At 36.9% G+C, this 11,902-nt stretch overlaps 1 protein-coding gene across 2 annotated transcripts; it reads right to left on the bottom strand.

Annotated features, from left to right (window-relative positions):
- Window positions 1-407: 407 nt before the first annotated feature.
- Window positions 408-8,439, bottom strand: LOC113685852 (somatostatin receptor type 5-like). 2 transcript variants are annotated; one of them, XM_027203427.2, is made up of 3 exons: window positions 8,236-8,439; window positions 4,070-7,535; window positions 408-1,706 (listed from the first exon to the last, which is right to left on the bottom strand). In XM_027203427.2, exons 1-2 carry the CDS (start codon window positions 8,247-8,249, stop codon window positions 6,500-6,502), a joined length of 1,050 nt encoding a protein of 349 aa, XP_027059228.2. In that variant the 5' UTR covers window positions 8,250-8,439; the 3' UTR covers window positions 408-1,706; window positions 4,070-6,499. The 2 variants fall into 2 exon arrangements, with proteins under 2 accessions (XP_027059228.2, XP_089058082.1); XM_089201956.1 differs by lacking the exon at window positions 8,236-8,439 and having other exon boundaries at window positions 4,070-6,954.
- Between the last annotated feature and the right edge of the window lie 3,463 nt (window positions 8,440-11,902).

Below are 11,902 nucleotides of genomic sequence, written 5' to 3'. Positions count from 1 at the left end.
AAGAAATAAAAAGAAAGCAAGAATTATAATCACGAACAAAAGAAATAAAATTTAAAGGAAACAATCCAGTCAGTTGAGGAAGAATGAAATTTTTGAGCCACGAGGGAGGTTTGACGGAGACAAACGTTGAAAGGTGTTGAAAAAAAAATTGTTGCCTTTGGCGTGAGAACACCTGCTGGGTCGAGATAGAAAAGTGCCTTTTCTCTCGACAAATTGTTGTGATTTACCTGACATAGCTTTTGTTTAGTGCATGTCCTTTTTTTCAATTTTACATCTGATGATGTTTAAGTCTCTATTTTTACAATACATAAACAGATATGGTAATTTACTACCCAAAAGTGCTATTTGCATTCTGTAAACAGTCAGATAAAATGCGAATTTTAAATGTTATCTCTTTGTTTTTTGGCTCCACCCCCGCATTTGTTTAGCGGGTATGTTTTATTTCTTTTTTACAGCTAACCAATAGATAGATTCATGTATTTTTTTGTTATTGTTGCTTTGATATTCCATCGAGATTATTTTTACTCCATTATTTAAAAGATAGGAATACGATAAGAATTATTCACCTAAGGAGTTACACGTCATCATTTGTGGACTATGTATTTTATAACTAGAAAGTAATTTTACCGTTTCATAGCTATATACGCAATCATCGTATATTCTAAACTCTGCTTTCTTGCAACACAATGCGACGAAACGCTTCTTGCCTCTCTAGCAGCATCCTTCTTTTTCTCTGATCGCCTTTAAGATTTGGTTCTTTCCTCTCTGCTAGTAAAGGTTTCGACTGAGACGTTACATTTTTCGCGAGCCGTTTCAGACATTGTCGAAACTCGATATTTCTGTAAGAATAAACTATGGGGTTGAAAAACGAATTACTGTAGTGCAAAAGTTTGCTGAAATAAACAAGTTTAGTCGAAGGCTGACATTTTGGATTTGCACAAAAGTGAAATATAAAATTCACAACGTGGAAAGGTAACCAGGTAAACATAAAAATAACAGTGATTAAAAACAACAGCTCTGCTAAGCGTCTCTCTCTGAATGAAGCTCCCTTCAAACCATGAGTGATTGCGAAACATCTCACACGAGCCCACACTAGTAAATAAGAAGTGCAAATAACGAGAAGGGAGAGCGATATGCTAATTAACAACAGATAAACGAAAGCTTCTCTGGGGAGAATATTTATCCGAAACAAAAAGAAGTACACTACTAATAGGCCGGATAAAACCCAAACAGTAGCTATCATGCAAGGATAAACTCCTTTAGGAGGGACTTTGTGGTAAAACGGAAATACGATAGCGTACACTCGATCTGCAGCAATTACTGCCAATGTGAAGATGGAAGCAAATCCACATAAGATGTCCATTGATGTGAAGATGTCGTAAAGGGTATTTCTCAGCACGCTGTGTTCGTTGGTCCACCAAGACACCAGCTGATAAATGTACAACGGTATCACAACCAGCCCAACTATTATATCAGAGATTGCCAATAGGATCAAGAAATGGTTGTGTCGTTTGCGTAAGAGGTATTTGCTTGAGAAAAAAACCAGTATTGTAATGATATTTGCGATGATAACAATAATGCCCACTGCTCCGAAAGCAGAGCACCACAAAATAAAGGATGAAAATTCCATATTCGTAATTTCTGCTGTTTCTGAGGTATGTGTGGCATTTTTGCTGCTGTTATTCATTCCACTAACGGCTTGAGATCTGCAGAATACCGTTATAGATTATTTAGAGGTTAAATTGTAATAGATTCAATCTGGCACACTTGGGTTGTTAGAGTATTGCCATTAAAAACACCAGAAAGCTAGAAAAGCGTTAATAGAAATGCAAATTTCAGGTAAAAAGAGCTATCGTCGACTCTGAAAATTGAGGTGAGTAATATCCGTGTCCTAGCAACACCAAAGTTCTCCTCGTAAATTATTCAACGAAGCAAATACATTCAAAGTTCTTTAATGTAGTTCTAATGAAAACAAAACAAAAAAGAAACCGTCTGCCAGTTGCTCGTTAAGTGTCCTCAATGACATAAGATAAACAAAAGAAATATGTCAAATAACTATTGTTTCTTAATAACTGCATGTGTGTGTACAAACTGTGAAGAGTATGACACGATGATAAGTGTCATCGTAGGAAGGACAAGGGCAGGAAACTTACACCTTTTTGAAACATCTGTCTCAAAATTATTTTTCATTTAACTTGAAATTTGCATTTCCAAGGTCACTCTATAAAGTTGTGCGTCGCTTCGCTTCGCTTTTAATTTGTATTTGAAATAAATCTTACTTGATCCCTACCAGCAGTATAGAGGAACGGAAAGGAAATTCTAAGCAAATCAATCAGTATTCTATATATAACGTAGTGAGCTGCTTGTTTTTGTCTGATTTTTTTTGCTCTTTATGAGTCAAGTGTTGATTTATCCTAAATAAGTATTCGATTTCATCATCTTACCATTGTGCCTGTCATGGTCTCCTGCCTATCATTATTTTCACTCTTATCAAGCTGAAATGCTACGTGTTTTTCTTTTCTTACTTTCTTTCATTCGGATATTTGTTTTTTGCTGATGTTTTCCTTTGCTTTGTTTAGTTTGGTTTAGTTTTGTTTTATTTTGTTTTGTTTTGTTTTTTTTTGTTTCAGGTAGTCGAAATGTTGATAAATCTTGTTAAAGTGTATTATATTGAAACCGGTGTTTATTTCAATTTTCATTACGCTAAAACACAGCATGACTTTCTTTCTTCAATTCGTCTCCCCTTATTCTGATTAGTAATAAAGTTCGAAGATTTATGATATGTAAACCTGTAAGATATGACTTGTTTTATTAAGAAAAAGTCAACAAGAACAACTCGCTCTCTACAGTGCTTGCACTTTCTACTCATTATGAGAAGTTTTAAGAATTTCTTTATATTTCTGCTTTCAAAAACAATCGAAATTACAAAATCTATGCCTTAGTTCAAGTGCAAATGGAACTTAAGGCTTATACTACATGAAAATCAATTAGTCATGTTCATATTTTCTGATGTTCACAAGTTTATAGAATATTCAGCAGCTTGACATTAAAGTACACTTATACCGAAACAGAATCGAAGAATACGCGAAAAGCAATTATTTATCCATATATATATATATATATATATATATATATATATATATATATTATTACTACTTACAGCGTCCATCTGGATGACGCCATTGATTCTGAGCTGCGGTCAAGAGATAGGAATGATCTCCATAGCCAAATGGTACGTTGTTTTGTCTGGTAAAATCCTTTTAGCTCGCCTAAGGTTTTATTTTTTCATTAGTGCGTACAAAATATCTCATAGAAGTAAAAATGCCAAGAGAGCCCTGAAACTTACGGCAAATGTAAGGAAAACCTCAAATCTTTTAAATATTTGATATATTCTAAAGACGAGCCGTGGAATCCTACCATAGTTCACCTTTTTAGTTTAACTGAAAATTATCAATATAGCGCAATTTCAAATGTACTGTAGAAATGTTTCGCTATAATTCGTCAGTTGTTATGCCTAACCGACATGATATCTTTTGCCCTCCATTATATTTCCGATAGTCATCAGTTACAACCCTGCATTTTGCTCTCTTCGAATAGAAGTGTTCCTCAGTTTTTATTCACTCTAAAATTCTCAACTAAATAATGCAGGAAAATTAATTTAATCATAAAGAGTCGTGCCGAACTGAGAAATAATATTGGGAAGAGAGTATGCGTTTCTTACAAAATATTATTTCCTCGCGATAACAAAACACATCGATGTATAGCTTGTTTTTATGACAAATGAGCTCTTAGAACCTCTTCTCCCAAGCTTGAAGGTCAACTATACGCTGAACGGAGAACATTGAACTTTGAAGAAAACAAGCATAAAACATCAGGATCAATTATTGATAAGATGTAAAGCGAATTTTAGTTTGAATTTGCGTTTCTTTTCTCTTGTTTGCAATACAAAACTCGTGTTAAAGTCTTGAAGTACCGTCGAAATCTTTTGCCAGCAAAAAACAAGTTTCCAATTTTATGCCAAATAATTTCATGACAAATCAAATATAGCTAAAGTCAATTCAAGGCTTACTTTGTCTGATGGTAAGTGTCACTGTCACAATATCGGGGAACTCACACATCAGCAGATAGGCGGTGTTTCTTCGCTGTACTTTGATTAGCAATGACTTGAATACACCCTGAATTATTTGGAGAAACACCAGCAATATTGCCCTTAGTGTGGGTGAATAACTCAAGCTATTTGCCGCGTGGATTTCCGTCCTGGGGGGCTACATCCTCTGCATTCAGCTTCATCGTTATAAAAGATATCCTTAATTAGTGGTATCACAATACTTGAAACTCGACATGAAAATAAATACCATATTTTCCAAAAAAAAATTATCGGACAATACAATAAATGACAAAAACAGATGCCCTTCTGTGGGAAATAACATAGCTTAAACGAAATTGGAACGAAATGAATAAGGTCAATCTTGAAATAATTGTTTGTCTTTCGCCTTTCAATGTCTGTGGTGAGACCTTCTAAATTCAAAAAGCAAAGTAATTGATTAGACTACAGTTCCAAAATATTTTGAAGTTTGCCTTACTTCAAGTATATATAACATCGGCTGCAATATCAGCGTTTTATTGCAGAGATAAAAAAAAAAAACTATGCATGTAGTCAGTCACAACATGCGATCAGTTTGATTGGTTACCGTATGTCCTGTTGCCAGGAGCAACTTTACCGTATTGAATTAGCCTTCCTTTTTCTCTGAACACAACAAACTTTTAAAAATCCCTTAAGAACACTTCCCTTCAGAGTTTATCACCTCGCGAACCTTAACATCCCATTCCATTGATATCTCAACAAGGGAGTATCTCTATCTACTTACAATGGAAATTCTGCTTTTTGTGCATTGAGAGCACAATGCGCGCCAGCCAGTACCTTTGTTATTCCTGTTCTTCTAGGCTAAACAGCTATGTAATCCTCTAACGAATTATATTTTTTGTTACCTCAAACTGACACAAATCAGCAATAGCAGTTAGCAATTTGAGTATAATGACTTTTCTCCTTTTTATCATACACGTAGGCTGGTTCCTAGGCCGTTATTAGAGAAGGGAAGAAGGAAAACAGAGAATATTTAAATATAAAATTCTCAGTGTTCGTGCAAAAAACCACTTTTGCGCCATACGCTTTTTTTGGTTGTTTGGTTTTTTTCTTTTCATGCGAAATAGTTGATTGAAAATCAATTGTATTCTAGCCAATCCTTTGGAAAATAAATCTCATTTTCTCATCAACGAAGAACGGTTCCAGTCTAAACTGAACGAAACTGGTAATGGACCGACGGAACTATGGTAGACATATGGAAAAGGAATTAAGTTGAGGAAAAAAACAACCAAATAAAACTAAAAACGCTGTAAGAAAAAGAAATATCGCTTAAGTGGTGGGTTTTCATTAGGGGGTGGGGGAGGGGGGACCTGGAAAATATTTTTAAGCAAGCTAAATGTAATTAACTGTGTAAGGAACTGTGAGCCATTCTTAACGATAACACTTTAAGCGGAGGGGTTTACTTAAGTGAATATGTAATTATCTTTGATACTTCACTATTTCATGACCCAAATGACATATGGTGGGCATAGGCTACGTCCTACAGACACACTTCTCAAGAGTTGCCAGAATTATAGCAATTACAGCTAGCTCAGCCTTATTTGATAGTTAAAAACTCACTCTCATTCCAATTCTTTCATAACTCTTTGCTCAGTAATCAGTCATCGTTCTTAAGCGAGGCACCAACAACGACTGTTATGACAGATACTAAAGTATTCAACAACTGTCTATTCTACCCTCCCAGATCTAAGCCTCTTCAAGACTTCCTTTCACGTTTCCTTGAGAATTTAAAGTCTATCAATCAAGCTGTAATTCCACACTACCACATAGCATAAATCATCAGATGTCAAATAAATGCTTGTAGAGAACTACTATTTCGGTAAACACTAATCTCAGTACGATATCGATTAAGATAGCCAAATTTTACCTGATAGGATACTTGAAGGGACTCGAGATAAGCTATTATACCCTTGATACTCCTTTAATCATAACCATTACAAATTCCTCAAATGTTATTGATGCATTCGCAGCTTCATTTTTCACTGATCATTCTGTATAGTTGTAATCGAACAGTGTAATCAGATAGTTGACTGTAATCGGATACCTGTAATCGAACAGTTGAAGCAGCCAATCATACTAAATCCACTTAGCTATATTCACCAATCTCAATTGATCGCAATAACCATAGCAGAAACCACTTATTCAAAGGAAAACTGGGGAATTTCCAAAATTGAGGAATTTTTTTATATCAAGGCACTGTCTCCACGGGAGATATTTGTTCTAAGTGTATTTGTTTTTTTCGGAAACTGAAATGGTTATGATTAATTGGTAACAGGACTTCCTGTCGTCCAATTCCGTCTGTCAATCACTCGTATGATCACAGACCCAATTGGGCTCCACTCGACCCCATTACCATTATAAATTACTTGTCATCGTGAAGCATGTTTCTACTCCTGACCGTTCTAGATGCAGTGGTGAGTTTGACGATGTAAACGAAAGTAACACTGGAGTTGCTGATCTTAACGCGTGCACCTGGCATGCCGTTTCTGGAGCAGTTCGTCGTAATTTCCGGCGACGCTGCTTACAAAATAGCTGAATTATCTCGTCTTTAAACTCGGGGATCCGTAAGCTATAAACAACTGGGTTCAAAAGGGAGTTGCCATACTGAAGTATTCTCCCTCCGTAAACCAATCGAGTCACATTCACTGACGACAAGCAGCCGACACAAAGGAACTTAACCAGTAACGCAACGCCTAAAGGAAGCCATGCAGCCAATGAAAGAAAAGAAGCAATCAACAAAGTCTTGGTCAGCTTGTTTGTTGTCGGGCTGCGGTGTTTTCTTAAGCTTTGCTTCTTTATGTGTCGCAAATGAAGCCAGATTTTTGAGTAAACAACACAGATGCTAATGGGAATAACAGCCATAATAAACACAAATAGACCAATCGTTATTATCTGGTTAACAAGTCCTACGTAAGATAAAATGAACAGGACGGTCGTCATGGTGGTAAAGAACCATAATGTACAGATAGCATAAATATAACTGCGAGGTCTGGTCATGCGATGTCGGAGAGGCCAAAACACAGCATGCATTCTCTCTAGCGACATAAGACCCAGGAAGGTCAAAGAAGCGCCTTCTGAGAAAACGTCAACAGCCAAACATCCTATTTCAGTGGGCTTTTTTCCCATGTAACTTGACAGCAAGTTCTCCACAGCAAAACATCCCTCTGACAAACCCACGCTGAGGTCAGCCAAGGCCAAGTTGACTAATACAAAGCTAGTCTGCCTTAAATTTCTTCTTTGATTCCAGAAGACTTGAAACGTGATCAGATTTGCTACTAAAGTGGCTAAGCTTCCCATCAGAAATGACGTGCTCCAAATCCACATTTCCCAGGTTGGAGGTAAATTGCTGCTTATATTCTTCATCTCAGGACTTTCTGTGTCAGAAATTACCCTGCGAAAATAATTAAAAATAGGCGGTTTTGCCTTGAATAAAATGTCCAGCCACAGTGTTAAGGGATACTGTGTACACTTTCGCTTGAACGAGAAACCTCAATGCGAATTGGAGCCCTCAGCTGGCAATGTCTCTTAGCGCAGAAGAAACGAGGAACAGAGCATCAAAAACAAATGCAGTTTCCCTTATGATTTTCTGCGTAATGAATGTTAATGTCCTAAAGCTAAAATATCCTCTCGACAGCGTTCAGATTATCCGGCAAACTCTACTTCGCCCTCGGCAAACAATCATCAAACATCGCGATTTTACCTAAAAGGAGGGAAAGTGTTTTAAGTAGCTGATGGTGGTTGGAACAATATTTTCCACTTTGACAAATGTTACCTTAGAAAACTAACACATATACATAGAGACTTTGTTAACGCAGATCAAACTTGAAATGGTCAAAACAGTTCTCTCCTCTCATTAATGCGAGTTTTAAACCTTCAATTTTTTTGCCTGCCATCTGCTTTTTCCTTACGGTGCATTAAATTTACAAGGAAAAATGTTTGATCGCGGCCGCATTCTTCTTAAACCAACGGAGAGAACATGTATGTAGATTATCTTTCCAAAAAGCATAAGATGCACGCTAGAGAGGACCGATCTCGTCATCATAGAAGCTCTTGTGCTAAAAGATGTAATAATATTCATCCGATTTACTCACCTCAGGGAACTCATGTTAATTCGCAGCGCACTATGTCGTTGCTTACGTTATATTACTGTCCTCTCCGGCGAAAAAAACCGATCAATTATGGTAACGATAGTCGATAACTGGGCGGTTTCCTGTGAGTTGAACTGGATAAATGTGCAAGGAAGAAAGTGGAGTAGGTAAAATATAGGTGTTTAGTGACTTAAGACTGATGCATTATTGACGATAGCTTTGTATTTGCATCTTTCTCTCTTGTCATAAATTTTAAAATTTTAGAACTCATCTTACATCTGTAATGGCAGCTGTCATTGATCCTTTTTAAGCTGCCAAGCGATAGTCGGCAAACTTCCAAAACTAATCTTTCGAATAATCATGCATGGTCAAAAATATTCAGTGCTATAATTTATGCTGGTACATTGTCATTGCTAAAAACTTCGATTGAAAAAAATGTAGGAAAGTTTGTTTAAAAGTGTCGCGTCTGCCACCATGTTTCAACAACTTAAAAAGTCCTGAGTGCTTTGTTGTAAAGCGCTTCGGAAACGGTTTTGGCAAGAAAAAAGAGTATGGTGTTTTTATAAAACCGCAGAATACTCTACCCCATGATCGAGTGCCTTACAACAGAAAAAAAGCAAAGTCGAGCTGCTTTTGAAGTTTTTCTAAGGTAAAGAAGATGTTATTGCCCAACGCATCTACTTTTATTTTCAAAACGAACGAAATAGCCAGGTCAGCATAACTCTTATTAAGGAGGTTCAGGTACACGTCGGCTAGTCGAGATTCGCGAAAAAAATGGTTTAAGCGAACTAATTGACGAGCAAGAGAACAGCTGTCAGTCGCCAGCTAAAATTCAGTTTTTGGTTTGCGGCTAAAAGACGAGGGCTTCGTTTAGTGTGGGTGCGCTTTTTAGTTTAAAAGAGCCGGAGCCCTAAGTTTTTACTTCAGTGCAATTCATTTGAAAATTAGAGTTACTGAGCTGAATTTAAAATGAAGAGCACTTGAGTATACGTTTGCTAGGGGATTGTTTCACCTGTAAAGAAAAAAGGAACCTCAATTGCATCTACTGTCGTTTTCCACTTCCAAAAAGTAAATAACAATATGTAAGAGCAAGCTTTCAACAGATCACTCGTCGCATAAGTGCTGAGATGATCGGAGAACGCTGTCAAGCTAACAATTCAGTCTCTTTTGAGCGTCCTTACAAAATTGGGGCCAATGATCATTGTTCTCACTGCTTAAATACTTTTCCTGTCCCGGCATTATACCTACAGTGTTATCTCTGACGTTTTGATAAGTATGATCGCTTTTCACTGATGTGGTCATGTTGAAAATTAGACAGAATCCCACATAACCTCATATTATTCTTGAACAAAGCCATAGTCCCAAAAGCAATCTATTATTTTCGCCAAATGAATGAAGGGGGTAAATTTCTAAAGAAACTGGGGTGCTGCGTCTGTGAAGGAGTATACCAAGATTATTTTGTTTTATCAACTGAGTTGATATGAAAATTGGCCACCGTAAAGAGCTTCTAAGCTTGCTTATCGAGCGTTAGCCCCTCCTCAGAGCGAAAAAAGGCCATGGACTTTTTTTTTTTATTATTACTATCAATACTTAAATGTAAGCTCGTCAGGGGTATGCGAGTTGTAAAAGACAATTATCGATTGTCCGAAAGCCTAACTGCTAATACAACTTTGACAGGTGGGAAGAATTTAAAACATGCGTCAGCTTCGATGAAATGAAACATGGTCACTGTTCAGGAAAAGAGCTGAATTCTCTTCGCTGTTAAAAGGTTTTTGTAAGCGTCTAGTGGTTTGGTCGTGCGAGGTTTGACTGTGTTCTTTTCTGTTTTGAAAGCAGATATGAAGCGTTGATAGCACGATAGAAGTGAAAGTGGGTTGACAAAAGCAGCACAAAAAATATGTCTTCCTCCGTTTTAGTCATTATCTCAAAGCTCAACTAAGGCTTTGAAACAGAAGAAAATAAAGCTTATTTCTTTTTAAGTTGCTCTCGGTTAAATGTCAATTTGTTGCAACAATTTCACTTATTATCATGATGAAAAAGGAGACGAGTGTTGAAAATCGTGCAAAATATAACTTTCTATTTGCCATTGTAAAAATGGCAACCATAACAAAATTAGCTTAGCAACTTTTTATTTTATTAATCATATTTATCCATTTGCATTGCGAAATCCTTTATAATTTATATCTTATTTGCCATATTTCTCAGCGACTATAGGGGTATTAAGCAGTTTCCAGTCGTAAAATTATTTTACACATGTGACTTAGTTCGATAAACCCGCCTGGAACGTCAAGAAAAAGGTGAAACTCAGGTCATTCGCACTCCAACAGAGAAAACAGGAAAAAATGGCCAGAGAGATAAGAGTCATAGAACCACGATGAATTCGAATTCATTAATTTGATAGAATGGATGCCAAGCATGAAGGGATTTCATTTTCTTTTCCTGCTAACTTACTTAAAGTAACCTTTTTGTCCATTCAGTCTGTTGGAATTGAACCGCAGGGACTGATATTACTGGGAAATACGTTTAAGAAGGAGGAAGTGGCTAAAAAAACGGGATCTGCTTGTGAGCAAGCCTTGTGTCCCCTCACACAAATTCTTTTTTTTTTTTCTTCTTTATTAGGAACGAAGCCCTAAGCGTTTCTCTGAAGATCTGCATTCTAAAGCAGTAAATAATTGGGTTGAAGAAAGAATTTGCCAGCTGAAGACATCGATAAATTGGGGAAATCATACTGTTGTTTGGTATAATAGTACGTGCGTTAAACACAACGACAAACGGCAGCCAAGTTATCAGAGAAAATAAAGTCACAACAAATAAGGTTTTGGCCAATTGCTTGTTGCGTCTGTGGTTATTTCCTGAAAGTTTTGGATCTTGCTCTTTGGAAAAGAACCAAATAACAAAATATGCAACGACTATTGTTATCAGGCAAGCACCCAGGTAAAGCGATCCAAGCCATAAATAAACTTTCAGTGGCAGATGTTCACTTAAAACGCTCAACGACGAAAAGGTTGGTGCTATTCCGGATATAAGCCATACTACCCCAACAGCATATATGTATGTTCTTGTCGATGTGGTTCGGCTACGAAAAGGCCACACTATCGCATAGACCCGCTCCAAAGAAACGAGGACAAGGGAATTAATAGAAGCACAGGAAGAGTACTCTCGGAGAATCAAGTATGTTTTGAACCAAGAAAGCGACCAAATAAAGCCCATAAACTCTTCAATAGCACCAACACCAACCAGTAAATCCGCGACAGACAGGTTTATCAAGACAACTGAAGTTTTCCTCAACTGAAATCTCCTTTTCCAGAACACGATAATGGTGACAGTATTGGCAAAAAGTATTAGGAAGGCTTCCACACTAAATATGGTTATCTAGAAAGGTGTTTTTTAAAATTTCCTTCACACATTTCCTTCATTTAAATCGTTTTTCACCTTTCTACTGTAGTCTTTAAGCAGCCGGGGTTGACTTGAGTTTTCCCTGGCTGAAAGTTTCAGTTTTCTCGCCTATTCCCTGCTCGAATTTAACTTTACGCCTCACACATAAAAACGATTGATTTCCCGTAGCCAAAATGAGTATTGCCTTGATTAAATTTTGACAAAAGCGCACATTCTTTTGTTTGTTTCCTAGTTTTATTTACATTCGAGAAAAAACATCTGTAATTTGCAAACA

Source organism: Pocillopora damicornis, chromosome 3, assembly GCF_964200805.1.
Source record: "Pocillopora damicornis chromosome 3, jaPocDami1.2, whole genome shotgun sequence".
NCBI classification, from domain to species: Eukaryota; Metazoa; Cnidaria; class Anthozoa; order Scleractinia; family Pocilloporidae; genus Pocillopora; species Pocillopora damicornis.
The sequence above is the reverse complement of the archived record's forward strand: the minus strand, read 5'-3'. Positions and strand labels throughout refer to the sequence as shown.